Source organism: Choloepus didactylus, chromosome 14 (assembly GCF_015220235.1).
Source record: "Choloepus didactylus isolate mChoDid1 chromosome 14, mChoDid1.pri, whole genome shotgun sequence".
Taxonomy (NCBI): Eukaryota; Metazoa; Chordata; class Mammalia; order Pilosa; family Megalonychidae; genus Choloepus; species Choloepus didactylus.
The window spans coordinates 94522195-94538873 of record NC_051320.1 but is presented as its reverse complement, the minus strand read 5'-3'; the positions used below and the strand labels follow the sequence as shown (position 1 = coordinate 94538873).

The 16679-nt window shown below is 61.0% G+C and overlaps 1 protein-coding gene across 1 annotated transcript in view; it reads left to right on the top strand.

Moving 5' to 3' along the window:
- Nucleotides 1–2284: 2284 nt before the first annotated feature.
- Nucleotides 2285–16679, top strand: part of KCNK9 (potassium two pore domain channel subfamily K member 9) — a 98459-nt gene continuing 84064 nt past the window's right edge. Inside the window, exon 1 of the mRNA XM_037802969.1 lies at nt 2285–3083. Coding sequence (XP_037658897.1) covers nt 2423–3083 — 661 coding nt within the window. The 5' untranslated portion in view covers nt 2285–2422. The remainder of the gene's footprint in view (nt 3084–16679) is intronic.

Sequence of the window (16679 nt, the reverse complement as noted above, 5' to 3'; positions counted from 1 at the left end):
TTACCAGCTGCTGGGAATCCTTGTCGCCCGCTCGCGGTGACTCACCGGGCAGCCAGATTCACTCGCAGAGAGCGCGGGGGCCTGGGTTTCCAAAAGGAATTCTGGGGAGAGCGCCTGCCCCGGACTGGGGCGCCCCGCTCCGGTGCCTCATGGCGCCCGCAACTCAGAGGAAACCCGACAGCCCGGACGTCGCCCGCACCGCGGAAGCCCCTTGCCAGGTGGGGCAGGGGACACCGGCACGCGGGAGCCCCGGAAAAGGGGTGGAGAGCGTCCCAGCCGGGGGCCCACTGGGCCCTGAGTGCCTGCGGAGGAGAGACGGAGCACGGCCCGAGGGGGCGGACGAGAGGGACCCTGGATCGCGGAGCCAACCAGCTGCGCCAAGGTCGGGTCTGATTCCCCCGCCTACCCACCATCGCCTTAGGCCAGCCTCTGCCCTGGCGGCTTCGCCTGCCGCCAGGGCCGCCCCTATCCCCATGTGTCCTTCTCGTCCCTGGCTTCCTTGGGGTCTCCACGGCTTCGCCCACTCATTTCCAGCTCAACTGCTCAATGGAGCAATGGGGGCGCGGTGCTCGAGGGAAAGTCCCCGACGGGATGAGCAGCGCAGAGAGGGCCCAAGGGGGCGCAAGGCTGGAGTGTGCAGCGGCGCAAACGAGGTCTTACTAGGAAAGAGACAAAACCCAGCGTGGCCTCCCCTCCGGGCGAAAGGAAGAGCTGCGCCCCCTGCCTGAGCCTCGTGGTCGTCCCCCGGCTCCTCCGAGAGGCGACGCCGAGCGGCGCGGGGAGCCGGGGGAGGGGGAGGGCTGCTTTCCGGGTGCACCCGCGCCCAGCCTCAGGGGACCAAGGAGTGTTTCTCGGAAAAGTAACAAGGAATGGACAAGGAAGAGGAACGCGACGTCCTCCTCTGCGGCCCCAACTCCAGGAGTGGCGGCCCATGCCACCCCAGGGCTCCCGGGGGAAGCGGCCCAGGGCGGCAGGTGCCGGCCACCCGGCGGGCGCCGCTCGCGGGGGCTGAGGCGGCCCTCCGGGACCCCACAACGCGGCGAGGCGGAGGCGACGGTGCCCCGGCCAGTGACCCGCGCCCGCGCCAGGTGGCTGGTCCCCAAGAGGCGGGGGGTGGGGACGACCGCGTGCGCCGACGCTGTCTTCGCGCTCCCGGGCGCCCACGGACCCTCCCCTTCTGCTCCCTACTCTCCGCTGGATGCTCCCCTCCCTTATGCCGCCTGTCCGCCCTCTCAGGCTGAATCTTGTTTCCCTCCCCGAGTCCGGGGTCCCCCAAACTCTCCACCCCGCGAGATTGAGTGCGCTCTCAGGGAGGCGGTGTGGAAGGACCCGAGCAGCCCCAGTAACCTGCCCATCCCCCACCCGAAACCCGCCGGAGCCTCCGCCCCCCGCACACACCCCCTCCCCCGCGGACTCGCGGTCCTCCGCCCGCCCTCGTCCCCGCCCCCGCCTCCGCCTCGGCGGACCCGGCTGCCCCGCCCGGGCTCCCTCCGCGTGCGCTCTGCGCCGCGCTCGGTCTGCGGCGGAGCCGCCACAGCAGCCTCGCCAGCTGGCTGGGAACCAGGCAGGAGGCGGCGCGCCCCGGAGGCTGCGGGAGGGAGGGAGGAGGGGAGGCTGGGCCTCGGCGTAGCCCGGCCCCCGACCCCCTGCGGCCCTCCCGCCTGTGCGGGGCTACCACGCGCGTTCACACACACGCGCACACACACGCACACACACTTGGGCTCTCTCCGGCGCGCACGCACACAGCGCCCCGGGCAGCCAAGCGCCGCAGCCGCCTCCCCGGACGCCGGACACCGGAGGGGCCCGACCCCGGCGCGGCTCATGCGCCCGCGCCAGCCCCGCAGCTCCGCAAGGCCCGCGGGACCCCTCCCGCCGCCGCCGCGCCCGCCGCCCCGGAAGGAACAGGGCTGGCCGGCCGCCGCCACCGCGCCGCCCCCCGGCCGTCCCCGAGGCCGCTGCGCCGCAGACCCTGCCGCCCGGGGGACGCGCCCCGCTCCTGCGCCTCGGGGTCTGAGCCCAGCAAACTTCACTGACCGCCTGCCGCCCGCCGCACGCCCGGGGAGGGTGCGGGGCGCCCGTACCTTTGGGCCTCGGGGTGCCCCGCCCGCCGCACCTGCTCGGCCCCCTCCCCGCTGGCAGGGGACTCCGGAGACGCCGCCACTTCGCAAACTTTTCCACCCCCCGCCGAGGTGGGGGGCGAGGAGGGGTAAAAGGCGAAGGCGGTCCGCGCGGCGCGCGCAGATCTGCGGGCTCCTCGCTGGACGCCGCCGCCCGGGCGCCGGGCACCGAGGGGCGCGGGCCCCTGCGGCCACCCGCGGGCCGCGCTCCGGCTCCCGCTCCCGCCCCTGCGTGGCCGGCGGGAGCGGGGGGCGAGGGGCGTTGGGCCGCGCGGCCCTCGAGGTGCCCGGCGCGGCCGCCGTGCATGGCCCTGCGCAGTGGGACGGGCTACTTCGACCGGGTCTGGCGCAGGGTGTCGGGGCTCCCGGACGCCTGGCCCCGGCGCTCCAGCAGCCTCCTGTGCCTGTCCGCCTTCTCGCCCGAGCCCGGGCCCGCGCCGCCCCTGCCCCGCCAGCCGCCTCGCAGTGGCGGCGGCGGTGGCGGCCCCGGCGGAGGGGGGCCCCCCCAGCCTCCCCGCCCCCCGCCTCCCTGCTGCTGGTGCTGCTGCTGCCGCCGCCGCTTACAACTTGGAGGCGGTGGCGGCGGCGGAGGAGGCGGCGGTGGCCGCCGGGCGCTGCAGTGGGACGCGCGCGGCTGCGAGCCTGCGGGACATGCCCCCCGCGCCGGCTCCTTGCTGGCGGCCATGAAGAGGCAGAACGTGCGGACTCTGTCCCTCATCGTCTGCACCTTCACCTACCTGCTGGTGGGCGCCGCCGTCTTCGACGCCCTCGAGTCGGACCACGAGATGCGCGAGGAGGAGAAACTCAAAGCCGAGGAGATCCGGATCAAGGGGAAGTACAACATCAGCGGCGAGGACTACCGGCAGCTGGAGCTGGTGATCCTGCAGTCGGAACCGCACCGCGCCGGCGTCCAGTGGAAATTCGCCGGTTCCTTCTACTTTGCCATCACGGTCATCACCACCATAGGTAAGGGCTGGGCGCGCCGCCGCCGGGCTCCCGCGCCCCAGGAGGAGGCCAGGGAGGCGGCTGAGCGCGCGCGGCGCGGGGCTGGGGTGCGGGGCGCCGAGGGTTAAAACGCAGCCTCTCGCGGGGGCCCCTCCCGCCGCGCCCCCTCCTCTCTGGGGAGCCCACGCCTCTTCTGCGTCTCGGGGACCCCACCCGGTGCTCCCCTCCGCGCCGGTGTCTGGGCCGGGCGTGCGAGCGCCGAGCGGAGCGTGCGGGAGCCTGGCGAGCCGAGGCGCCACTTTTGCGAAGAGAGTGGAGCGCTAAGAATAATCTCGGCGTAGACACCCACCCACCCACCGCCTTGGCGCGGACTGGGGTGCGCCGCGCGGGGCAGGTTTCCAAGGCTTACACTTACTACCTCTCCGGGAGTTGGAGGGGCTGTCGTGGCACCCGGGGTGCCGGGGCGCGGAGAAGGGTGGTAGGGGACTGCTTGTGGGGCGTGGGAGGCGCCGACCCTCGCCAGCCTCCGGGCGCCCCCTCCAGCCTTCTCTTCTGTGAGCTGCCCTCGCCGCTCCTCTGCCCGAGTTCTGGAGCCTGGACGCTCCAGGTTCCCAGGGAGGAGAGAGTTGGCCTTTGGGTGTTTGGGGTGCTGGTGGGGGGTGGGGGGCAGGGCCTGGCAGGTCCCCTAGGCTGTGACAGTGGTGATGGGAACGCTGGATGTTGCCCAGAAATGGGGAAGCTCAGCCTCGGTTGGGAGAGGGGGTCCAAGCTGGAACACCCCAGGACGCCTGTGGGTCCACTGGAGCAGGCAGTCTGAGGGGGCTTGGCCGTTCCCCCTACTGTGCTGGGGTTTCTGGGAACTTGTGGATATGGCACTTTGAGACCTACACGAGAGCAGGTCGCTTGTTTTTCCCAGGAGTGGTGGTGGATGCCGTGAGTGGTAGGAGGTGGCCTCTCTCGCTGGTTCTGTAACTTGTCCCATCTCCCCACCTGCACCTTTCCATGGCCACCTCCTCGGACCCGTCCGGCCAACGTGCCAGTGCCTGGGGCCTCTTTCCTGTGCTCCCCAGTTCTCTTGTCCCCGTGCCCCGGGGAAAAGGCCCCCTCTTTGCTGTCCTTCTCTCCACCCCTCCTTGCTTTCCTGGCCTTCCTTTAATTTCCCCCTTGCTATTTCTCTTTGGAACACTGTGCGTGCTGGAAACCCGGATTTCTCAGTGCCATATGCAGCAGGAAGCCCCAGCACAGGACAGCCTGTCTTCCCTGCTTGGTTGCAGAGACTTTTTAGAGAATCATCTTGTCTTGAATGTTTAATTCATTGGTGTAGGTTTTCATGTTTTTAGAAGGAAGTTGTCCTGTCTCTGCTACTGGTTTTGCTCCCGCTCTGCCCAGACAAGTCCTTCCCTCCTTACCCTGGGCTCCCAACGTCTGGGGTGGCGAGCCGGCTGTCACCGTCATTTGTCTTGGAACTTGCAGCGTGGGCTGTGGCGGCAACAACAGCTGCGCAGGGCAGCGAGCCTGGGGGACAGGGGCCTGGTTGCCGAGGGCTGGAGAGAACGAAATAAATGCGCCTCCAAACTGACTGCCTCTGGGGGCGGGGAGAAGGCCCCCCACCCCTAAAGTCGCTTTTAGCCCTGGAGCTGAGTGAGACGTGGCTCGCTGACACGGAGAGCCCAGAGCTGAGCCACAGACTTTGAGGAAAGGGTTCATTCAGGAAAAACCCAGAAATGTTCAGATTTTCCTTAAGAAATGAGTTGTTGAGACTAATAGTTTTCAGTGAGGTGTGTTTCTTTTATAGATTCTGATGGGCACCTCTGGGCAGGCACTTTAAATCCTTAAAACTCCAAAGAGGAAAGTGGGGCAAGGAAAGTGGGGCCAAATCGAGAGTGACGTCTTAGTGGGGTGATTGTATGTGTGTGTGGGGGGAGGGGGGCACACTTGTATTTGTCCAGGATAAGAGGAAAATCTGATGAATATACTGAGTTTGTTCCTTCTTTCTTCGGATTTTCAGCTGCTTTTTCTAGCCAGGCAGGTTGAAGTATAAATGTAAGGTGAGCAAGAAAAGACTGTCCTAAAACAGCTGCCCCTTAGTGGAAAGACACTGAACTTTGAATCTGCAGACCTGGTTTGACTCTCACTCCTGACTCATTTGCCACATGGGGAAGTTATTTCCTGTCTCTGAACCTCAGTTTCCCCAACTGTAGAAGGACGTTACCCAGCCCCCACCTGGTGCCTCATGGGTGCCTAATGCGTGTCTTCTGGAATAGGCCGAGCCTCATTCTCTCGGCCCTAAAAAGCTGTTTAGCTGAAGAGCTCAAATTTACAGGAAACAAAGCACCTTCCCAGTTAATTCTGTTTGTTTTTTTCTTTTTTTAATATAAATGCAAATTAAGGTGCTCCTGGGCCTAGAACAAAAACCAGCCCCAAGCTAGGCCCTCCAAGGGATTGTCTCCTATTGGACAGCGATATTAATGGGTCAGGTTAATCTTCGTGGGTGTTCTTATTTTTAATCTCACCTGCAGGACTTCTCCGCGTGCTTCAACTTTGCGTCCCAGTCCCCGAGGCTGGGCCGGAGCATGCTGGACCCCGGCATCTGCCCTTGAAGCTTCTCCGCAGATGCAGTTACCAGCCCAGTACGTGAAATGGATTGTAAAAACGATATAATTACCACTCTATGTTGAATTTCTGGCCGCACCTTCATAAAAGGGTTTGGAGGATGTGCCATCGAGCCTGGCCAGGCCTCCGGGGACTGCGGGCACTGCCACTGCTGCGACAGTGGGGAAAGAGCCTAAGTCCAGCTGGGCTCCGAGAGGGGCCTGTTCCGTGGCCTCTTTACCCGGTTCCAGTTTTGATTGCTGCCTGGTGGCTGCTTTTGATGTCTGGGCTACTTGCAGAAGATTATATTGTTTCGTTCTAAACTTGCAGAACCCTAGACCTGTGGAACATTCCAGTGCCTCCTTGCAGATGGAAAACTGTTCTATATCCCTGCTTATCTGACCAGCGGGATGCTTTGAAACGCCACCCCCGTCCTCACAGGCTGGCAGAAGTGGTGGACATCGGGATGTGGCTCCGGGGCCCGGGCAGGCGGGTGGAGGGCATTGTTGGAGTTTGCCATGCTCGGGGCTGAGGCCTGGGGTCTCAGGGACCCTGGAGCACACAGGGGACTTCCTACAGTGGGCCCTTTAGGCCAGGGTTACATCCCACCGAGAGCTGCTACCCGTGACGTAACAGGGACCCCTGGGACACTCACCCTTTAGGTCTAAGATCTGCCATCCAAGTTCTTAACCACCTTCAGGATGGTTGGAAGCGAAAAACCCGTGCTTGGGAACCAGACCTCATCGGCAGGGTCTGGCTGGCCATGAAGAGGAGGAGACTTGGGTTTTCCTCTTCTGCTACGTGTGAAGGTGGGGGGGGTGGGACACAGCAGAGTATTTCCCCAGGACCCCCTGCAGCCTGGGGGGTGGCCTGGAATTCAGGCACATGGCTTAGGCGCCAGGGTCTGCTGGCTGGGGAGTTGGGCACACCCAGAAAGTTTTGGGGGTTGCACGGGTTTCTTTGATCTTCCCCTTCTCTCACCCGTGAGCAGAGCCTCGCACCCGGACCTCATGGTAGGGAAAGCATTTTCCTCTTTTTCGTTCTGTCCCTCCTGGGTGCAGTGTCCACCCCTGGTTCAGACCCTTTGCTGAGCACCTGCCCCGGCCTGGGCCTGTGGTGCCTTAGAGGCTCGGGGGACAGCACAGATGACAAGGTGGGGCCTGGCCTCGAGGCAGGGGGAGCTGGAATCCAGTCAGTTGTGGCTCAGAGTAAAGTATGGGGGCAGCTGAGCCCCTGGCCACTGTCACCCACCCCACACCACCAAGCTCTGGCCTCCCAGAGGGGCCGCCCTGTGCTTGCCCCTTCGAACCCTTCTTACAGGTCCTCGCCCTCCAGGAAGTCTTCCTGGCTTTCCTCCCACACTTCACTGCCTCCCTGAGCTGTGCCCCATTTCTTCTACCAGGAACAGGGTGGCTTTGCCCCCTGTTCCCCAGCGGGTACTGGGCCCCTCACGTAGGACTACAGCACAGAAGCGGGGCCAGGAGAACCCAGCTGGCTATGAGGGAGAGTGCCCCACGTGGCAGATAAGGACACGGAGTCCCAGCGAGGCCTGTGTGCTCCCAGGCAGGGGGCTCTGAACTCTGTGATGCCATCAGCACCTCCTGACTGCAGGCTCGGACTGTGGAGTTGTCCCGGGAGCCAGGCACAGGCTGGTGGAATGTTCCCTCCGTGTGGTCTTTTGGCTTCTTTCTTTAGTGCCCTGTTTGGGAAGCCCACCCTTCACACCGGGATCGGGCCTGGGTGCAGGAATGTGCCTTGTTAACCTCCAGGGAGGTTGCGGGCAATGCCCAGGGAGCGTGGGGTCCCCTGGGCAGCCCCCTTTCCTGAGCCCTCCTGGGCCCTGGGCTGAGTCCACTGAGCCCCGGGCCCTGCAGGGCACATGGCCCGTTGGTAGGTGCTGGGGAGGAAAACAGGGCAGCAGGCTGGAAGGGGGTTCCTTCAGATTTGGGGTGTCATAAATGAGACTGCTGCCCAGGGGTTTATGGAGACCCCCAGCTGGGTGCTCTGAGGAGGGGCAGGATTCAGATGGGACCCCGGAGTTTGGGCACCCATTGTTTTCACCTGCTCCATCCTGGGTCCTTTCACCAGCAGGGTCAGCACAGGGGGCAGGGGACAGGCCTCGGTGTACATCAGCTCCTCCACGTGCTTGTTCTTTCACGTCCCCATCCACCCTTCCATCCCTTCCTGCACCCGTTCATTCACACCCCCATCCATCCACTGCCCGCACACTCACTCATTCCCCCGTTCAGCAGATTTTCATCCGGCACCTTCCATGCAGCACCGTGCTGGCCTCAGGCATTCAGTGCGCAGGCTGGCGCGCAAGCCTTGAGAGCATGCACAGAGCCCCTGGCCGGGGGCATCGCCGAGGTGTTCCAGCTCGTTCCCTCCCTGCCAAATGTCAGCCAATCCCAGTTGCTTTTGATTTTTAAAAATTTCTATCAAAGTGTAATGTTCATCAGCAAGATGCATGTATAAGCCTATTGTTCAGTGGGTTCTCATAAACAAATCATGTCCGTGATTCAGATCGAAACACACAACATGACCAACAGCCCAGAGCTCTTCTTGAATGCCTCTAGGGACAGGGATCTCATCACCTCATGTTGTAATGAGTATGTGTTTAGAGGAGTGTAGAGGTCCTTGTGTGGGGTGCTGACATGGTTGCCCACCCATGTGGGAAGGAGGTATGTATGTCCAGGGGGCAAGAGCTCCTCTTAAAGGGGTGGCTGGGCTCTATGGTTGTTGCCTGGGGAGGGGCCAGGAGATCTCCAGTTAGAAGCTGGAACTCAGAGGAGGGGCCGAGGCCTAGGGAGCAGGAGAGGAGCTCAACATGCACATGTCTGGGTGGGCTCTGGAGTGGGCAGCCCTGGGTGGGGGTCCTGGGAGCCAGGAGGATGGGCTTCCAGCCCCAGAGGTGCCACCCTTGTGTGCAGCTTGACACTCTGTGCGGGCACCAGATGTGACAGGAGGCCAGGAAGGCCCAGGGGCAAGACGCACCGTGGCCGATCCCAGCAGGGCACTGGGACACAGGAGGCAAGAACTCTGCAGGGGCTGATAACGGGGGACAGTGGGCGCTCTTGAGAGTCCCACCGACAGGAATTCTGGACCGGAGAACTGGGATGGGGCCCTGCCCTCCTCCTCCGTGGCATTCGCCTCTGGGGCCTGCCCCTGCTGCTCATTTCCCAAGGGGATTTGTTTCGAGAGTCCCCTTGCCTACTTGTCCCACCTCAGGGACCTCTGCAGGTGGACAGCCCTCCCTTCTCTTCACTAGGGCCCCCCAGCCTGAAGCGTCCAGTCGTCCAAGGAAGGGCCAAGTGGGGCTTGGCTCATCCAGGACACGGGGCAGCTGGCAGGGATTTGGAGATAGCTGGGGCCCCCTGAGTTTCTTCTGGGGCCCCTCCCTGGCCTGGTCCCCTCTGCTGAGCAGCTGTGGGCCGGGAGTCCACGCCAAGCCTGGCCTGACCCTGTCTCCCGGTGCTGCATGTCGGTGAAGGCCCCTGGTGGGGCTCCCCAGCTTTTTGGGCAGCGCCTCCTGCCCTGACTGGTTTGGAGCTCCCCGTCCACGCAGGCGTCGGCCGTGCACTCACAGGCGCCCATTCCTCCAGCCCGGGTGGGTGTGGGCCTGAGTGCAGGCGCTGGCGCTGCTCCCTGAGCACAAAGCAGAATTATGCGCTGTGGACGGAGAGACGCTGGGGTGATGGATGGAAAAATTTGCCGTGGGGGAAGATGAGACAATTTCGGAGCGCCCGTGAGTGTGTGCGGGCCCGGCCTGGCTGCTCAGGACGCTGCTGGCGAATGTCAGCTGCTGGGCCGGGGAAAGGGGGCTGCCTCTGGCTGACGGTGTGCAGGCCTCACTGCCCACCCCCGACGGTGCCCCTGCCCGGGGCCTTGGGGTCAGCCGGGCCCTGAGTGATCTCTGAGGCTGTAGAAGGAGTAGCTGCTTGGGGAGGCTGGGGGCTGCGTGGTGGGGCCGGATCTGAACTGTCCCCTCCCTCCCCATGCCCACAGCCCCGGTGACCGGCTGGCGCTGGGGCCACACTGGGCTGGGGGTGGTGGGTGGCAAGAGGGATGCTGGGCCAGGCAACTGGAGAGCCAGCGGTGAGGCCTGGCCAGACAAGGGGAGCCTCGGTTTCCCCTCCGGGAACGGGTTGTGATGCTGTCCTGCCTCGTGGGCTGGGCGTGGGAGGGCCTCCCCTGTGAGGCCCTGTGGAGAGGCCGGGGGACAGGTCCCAGGGGTGGCACGTTCCTGGGTGGCACAGCTCATGTCTGGCCCACGGCCCCATCCGAGGCACCTCCCTTCGGCCTTGGCTTCCTCCGCTGTGAAATGGGGCAGCGGAGTGCAGCTTTGCGTCTTGCGGGAGGGACCAGAGATGCTGAAGGCCCCGGGCGCAGATGAGGGAGACGGTGGATGGAGGGGCATGGTGGACGGACGGCCCTGTGGTTCGCACCGTCGTGGCGGTGATGCTGGACCGCACCATGTGCTCAGATGTGCGCTGTGGGCTAAGCTGGGAGGTTCTCTGGGGGCCTCCGCTCTGTTCCCCACCCCTGCTGCTTCCACCAGGACACCCCCACACTGCCCGGCCCCGGGGGCCTCAGTCCTCAGCAGAGGCTGCCTGAGGGCCCCTCACCACGCGGGCATTTAGAGATGGCCCTCCGGGGATGGAAAGCATTTGCTGTCCCAGGGAAGGAGGCGAGAGTGGTGGGCTGGGAGGCTGGGGGCTTCCGGGGCCACTGGGCCCTTGCCAGGTGGTCACCACTCCCTAATCCGACCCCGTCAGGAAAGGCGGCCTCCTGGGTGCCACCTCCACCCTGCTGCCACGGCGACCTTCACGAAGCCCACGGGGGCCGTCAGGGTCCCCTGTCCTGTGGAGGCCGACCCAGGCCCGAAGCCCCCTTTTATCCTCCAGTTCCCGTCCTGTCCGGGCCTCCTGTGCACCCACCATCCCCCTTGCTCCAGCTGTGCCCCCACCTTCCCCCCAAGTGCCCTTTTCCCCTTGGGCAAGACCGGCTGTCCCCTTGGTGCTCGTGGCTCCGCTGGGTGACAGTGTGCGAGTCTGCGGGGCGCCTGGTGGAAAGAGCTGCCCCTCCTGCATCCCTGTGAGTGGCCTCTGGCCATTGCTGGCCCGGCCAGGTGTGCGAGGTTAGAACCTGCTCAGGGAGGTGGAGGCCGCTGCAGGGACAGAGGCCAGGCTGGCTTTTACCCGGGCTGGAGGGGCATGGGGGTCCCTGCCCTCTGCAGCCCCTTTGTCACAGTGCCCACCCTGCCTGGCCCTCCCAGCCGTGCCCTGTGGCTCCCCTCCCACCCTTCTGCCCCACCCCCCTCCTGCCCTCACCCTCCTGCCCTCTAACCGGACTTGCTGCCAGTTCCCAGCTGGGGACCTTCTCCATGCTGATGCCTCTGCCCAGCCCGGCCACCCTGTGCACCCAGGTTACCCCCTGCCCCCCGCCCTGCCCAGGATAACCCCCCCCACCTTATTAACCCTCCTCCCCCCTCCCCCAACTCCACCCTGCCCAGCACCTGGCACATACAGGTGTTTGTTGATTGACATCCAGATAGACTTTCGGGACCAAGACACAGTGTCCAGGGTTCAGGAAGTTCATAGGCTCACAAAGCCAGTGGTGGGGGCACCTGAGGGTCCCGAGGCTGCAAGTTGGAGGCCTGGGTGGTGGGCGCGCACCTGGTTGTGAGGTTAGGAGCGGGTGCGGCTTGGGGGAGACATGGGGCGGAGCAGGGAGAGGGGCCACTGGGAGGCCGGCCACACGGAGGGGTGACTGACCCTATGGTCCAGGCAGTGCAGTTGCTCCCAGGCCCCGGACCCCCATGCCCGTTTGCGAGTGCAGGGTGCCCCCTGCTGGCCTCCAGCCTTGCCTCAAGCCCCCATCTTCTTGGGGAGGTGCTTTGTCAGGGCCTGTGGGGGACCCTCCAACTTCCGTCAGGGGCTTCCAGGGTGCCACCCACTGTGCTCCTGCCTCTGTGGGAAAGAGAGGGTGCTTGTCCCCAGCCAGCGAGGACACCGGGGGCGCGGAGAGGCACCTGGGGCTGGGTGCAGAGGCTGCGGCCCTCCGGGGTGGCATGGGGCTCCTGCAGGGCCCTCCTCTCCCACACTGGGACCCTCAGGGCTGCTCTAGCTCTGTGGGGGGCTGTCGTGTGTGTCTTGCAGTGTCCCCGGCCTCCTCCCAGTAGGTGCCAGTAGCACCCCCAAACCCCCCAAGTGTGACAATGAAAATGTCTCCAGACAGGCCACGTGGCCCTGGGGGCAAAATCACCCTGGGTGTGTGTCCTCAGGAGGCTCTCCTTCAGAACGGGGAGAGGACACCTGCCTCCCCAACTTCCCCATCATGGTGGGTGGGGTGGGCTGGGAGGGGGCTCTGTGTGTAAGCGTCAGGGAGAAGCAGCTGATTTGGAGAAGGTCTTGAGCTTCCAGGAACAGCAAAATGGGGGGAGAACAGAGCTCAGGTGGGCACGGGGGGGGGGGCTGGGGAGAACCACAGCGTGGCCACCTGGCTCCCACCCATGAGCAGAGCTTGGGGTGGCCTTCCTGTGGGGAGGGGACATGGGGGTGTGATCTGAGGCCTCACCTGAGCCCCTGGAGCATGGGCAGTGGCACGCCCCACCGCCTAGGCATGTTGGGGCTCCGCATTTTGTGGGACTCCGTGTCTGAGCAAGATGGCCGCGTGCCTGGGCCCCGGGACCCTGCGGGGTCTGGGGGGGACATCCCCGCCCTGAGCTTGACCCTAACGAGGTGGTTCTCCCAGCGCCGGTGCCGCTTCCTGGGAGGTGACAGTCTCCGGAGAGCACTGGGGGGGCTGCGGCAGCCTCTGGCAGGTGGTGGAATAGAGCTAGGCCTTTTTGGAACCGTGTTCAGGCCAGGGTGTGGTGTCGCTAGTCCTGCACTGCTGAAAAGATGAAGTGTAAGCAGGGGCGGAGCGAGTTCCGTAAAGAGGGAGGAGAGTACCCACAACTCATCTGTGGTCCCACAGCCACAGACGAGAACGGCTTCAGCTTTTTGTGTTCACCTTCTTGTCTCCCCTGGAAGGTGCCCATTGTTTTTATCATTTTCATCACAATGAATCAGTTAGGGATTGTTTTAGCTATCTGTACCAGAGAATCTGAGTAACAGTGACTTGAAAAAGAGTGGTTTTGTTTTTCTTAGTTAAGGAGTCTGGGCAGGCAGATCATCTGCAATACCTGTAGACACTCAGACTCTGTCTGTCTTTCTGCTCATCCATCTTAGCTTGGCTTTCAGCCTCAGGCTGTTGCCTCGTGGTTCCAAGATGGCTGCTCAAGCTCCAGCATCACGGCTGAGTTCCTGGCTGGAAGAAGAGAAAGAACAAAAGTCAAAGGTGTGTGCCAGCTGAGCCTCTTCTTTCTAAAGAGCTTTCCTGGTTGGTTCACCCAACGACTTCTACTTCTACTTCCATCTCATTGGCCAGAACTGTGTCTTATGCGCAACTCTAGCTGCAAGGGAGTCTGACAAGTATAGTCTTTTTACTGAGGCCTGTTGCCAGTCCAAACCAAACTGGGGTTCTGATGGTGAGGAAGGAGAGGAGACGGGTGTTGTTAGACATCCTCTGTGTCTGTTGCAGTCTGCACAGTGTTTCAGAACCCCTTTTCTTATTAAGTTCATATAAATGTTACCTTGCATTTCTACATTCTTAAGGGAAGTATGTTTTATGGCTGCATATCGAGTGAAAATACTGTCACTTGTATAACCATTTCTCTGTTTTTAGTGACAAAGTAGTTTTCTTTTTCTAAATTGTGGATTATTAACACTGCATTGTGGGACGTGTGTGTGTGTGTGTGGAGTCTGCTGGGTTCTTCCTTTAAGGGGTTCTCCCAGTGGTGGGGTTCCCGGGTCAGAGGGCACGAGCGCTCGTTCCCATGAGGGGTGGCCCACGTCCGGCCCACTGGTGTGGTCTCACTGCGACTTCAGCAGCCTCAGCAACATGGGAGACATTCCTGCTGTTCTTACTACTGTGGAACGTTCTCTTAGCACTTGGCGTGTTTTTTAAAGGCAGCCCGGATGAGGTCCCGCGGGGTTGGAGGGCTGGGGCCCGCAGTCGTGAAAATCCACCCTTGTCCCTAGTCCCGGAGGATCCTCAGGTGCAATTGTAAAGGCCCCGCAGTCTAGCTCCGGGGACAGACAGGGAGGTCTGGCCTTGCCAGCTGGGCCTGCAAATTGGCTGTCTTCATGGAGCCTGTGCTGAGAACCAGCCGCAGTGGGGAGGAGCGCAGTGTGTGGTTGGTGGGTCATGTCTGCTGGGGCATGGAATGGGCAGTGGTGGCACGCTGGCCACATACTTGCCTCCCCTGGGCTGCCGGAAGACAGGACTTCAGGAGGGGGAGAACTTGTCCTCCGTGTGCCAGGAGGGACATCGCTTGGATGGCAGTGTGGCTACTGCGTGTCCCCAGGCCTGTTGGTTTACAAGACAGGATCCCGTCTGGGACCATCCTTCACCCGTGCAGCAGCCCTGTGGAACAGGCTGGGTTGGGGATCAACCCTGAGGCTCAGAGAGGTCTAGCCAGCTGCCCGGGGACACACAGGAGAGCTCGGGACCTGAGCCCAAGCTGAACCCTGAACCCTGCCCTCGCCCGGCACGTTCTTTGTTATACCCTAGCCTCTTCCTCGTGCTCTCCCAGATCCTGTTCACCTGCCCAGGGGCATCCCGGGTGTGGCTTGGGGAGAATCAGCCTCAGGGATTGTTGTTGGACAGTCAGGAGGGGCTCAGGGGTCACATAGTCCCACCCTCCTCTTTTCGTGAACCCTCCAAAGACTGAGAGTGGATTGCCTCAGTAAATTAGCTGGGAGAGGAAGCCGGAGTGTCAGTGTGAACACAAAAGAAGCTGAGAAAGGACTGTCACCTGCTCGTCTTGGTCGTGCCGACTGGAGTGCCTCAGGACAAGCCTTGCCTCTCATTCATTTTCTTGCCCGACAGCTGTCATGCATGGCCTGCCCCTGGGATTCTGGCCCTTTACAGGCACAAGCTCCTCTAATTTTCAACCCTAGGAGATATATTTTTTTCATGTTTCCTCATTTCACAGATAAGGGCATAGAAGATCAGAGAGGTTAAGCAACTTGCCCAAGGTCACACAGCTAACGAGAGCAGCTAACGAGGATGCAGACCCAGGCAGCCTGGCATCAGAGTCTGTGCTTGTAACTGTGTTCCTCCTTCAGACCTTCCGTATCAGTTAGCTAGAGGAGCGTAACAAGTCAGTCACAGTTGTAGAGGCTTCAAAAAATGACTGTTTATCATACTTCCTGTTCATGGCTCAGCGAGGCAGCCGTTTCTCACTGCCAGGCTGCAGGTTGACTGGGGCGGCCGTCGTGTGCTTTCCCCTTGGTGATTGCAGAGGTGTGAGAAAGCAGCGGAAGCGAGCGTTACTTCTTCCAGTAGCCAAAGCCAATAGCCAAAGCAAATAGCCAGTGCCAGTAGCCAAAGCAAGTCACAGAACCAAGGCCGAGTCAGGGGCTGGGGAAATACACTCTGCCCAAGGCCAAGCCGGGGGCACAGTCTTCTCCCGTTGGCCGGCCAAGAGCTTGCCCACACCCCTTGCCGAGCCGCTCCCCGCTCTCCACCATCAGCTGCCTGGCGCAGTGGGGAGGGCGCAGCTCTGGACAGTTATCTGGGGTCACGGCCCGTTTCGCAGCTCTGAGACAATGTGCTGTTTCCTCATCTGCAAAATGGATGATTCACCCTCTGCCTCCCAGATCTGCTGTGGGGATTAAATAAGCCCATGGAAAACTCCGGGCCCAGAGATGGTCTCAGAGAAGTTGCTCAACAAGTGTTGGCTTTCTGCCCTAACAGGTTTAGGAGGAATGTGAGGTTATCTCATTTTGGCCAAGAAGGTTGTGTTGCTAACGTTAATCTGTTATTAGTCTCAAAATCTGGTGATGTGTTGGGTCAGCAGGTTACCGTGATAGAGCAGCCCCCAGATGTGTTGTCGAGGGTCCGACCACAGGCAAACCACATCACTGCTCTCAGCCCGTGTCCCCGTTTGCAGGCTGCTCAGGCCTCCCGCAGCGTGTTTTGGAGTATACAGTTTACTGTGCTTCCTTAAACTTTTTTCTTAACTGGAGTTTTTGTAGATGGCTTGTAGTACCTCTGTAGTTTAAACACACACACACATATTAGTTTACATTGTTCCATGTGATTAATTTATCATGGCTATGTGTAATAAATGAGTCCTTATCTTTATGAGATATATGCTGAAACACTTAAACATGAAACGAAGTGTCTGGGATTTGCTTCAAACTAATCTGAGTTGTAGGGGAAGTGGGTGGGGGTTTAGAGAAAACAGATTGGCCATGAGTTGTTAATTGTTGATGCTTGATTATTCATATCAGGGAGTTTCTTATGCTTTTTTTCTCTACCTTAATTTATGTTTGAAATTTTTATAGCAAAAAGGTTAAAAAAATCAAACCAAACCTAAAAGTAGGCATTGAAGGCCCAGCCACGGCCCTGCCCCTCAGCACTGTCCCGGAAGGGGCCTGCCGCCGGCTGGTCTCCGCACCCAAGAGCCTGGGAAGGGCTGACGTTAGTGCAGCCTCTGGCCCGGACAAGTGTTTTCTTTGGGCCTTTTATGATTTGAAAGAAATGGGAATTAGTTGCCAACGTTTATTGACTTTTTTTCCAAAGGAACCAGCTCTTGGTTTTATAAGTTAGGTGATCGATCTAGTTTATTGATTTTGCCTTTTATCTTTATTAAACACTTATTTTACCTGCTTTAGTTGTATTTATTTTTCTCATCCTAGCTTGACAGTCACTTAGAATTTCTGCCTTTATTTTTTTGTTAAACAAATGTCACAAAAGGCTATCCATCTCCCTCTCTGTGCCACTTTGGCTGAGTCTCAGAGGCTCTCAATCATTTATTTGTAAGTAATTTGCCTATTCAGTCAATATATATCTTTGATCCAAGCATTATTTGAAAGGTGTGTGTGTTTTACACATATGCACCCTTTGTTATACTTTGTTATACTTTTTTGTGGCTATGGAGCAAATTAGCCCAGTGATGAGGAGCCTGCACTT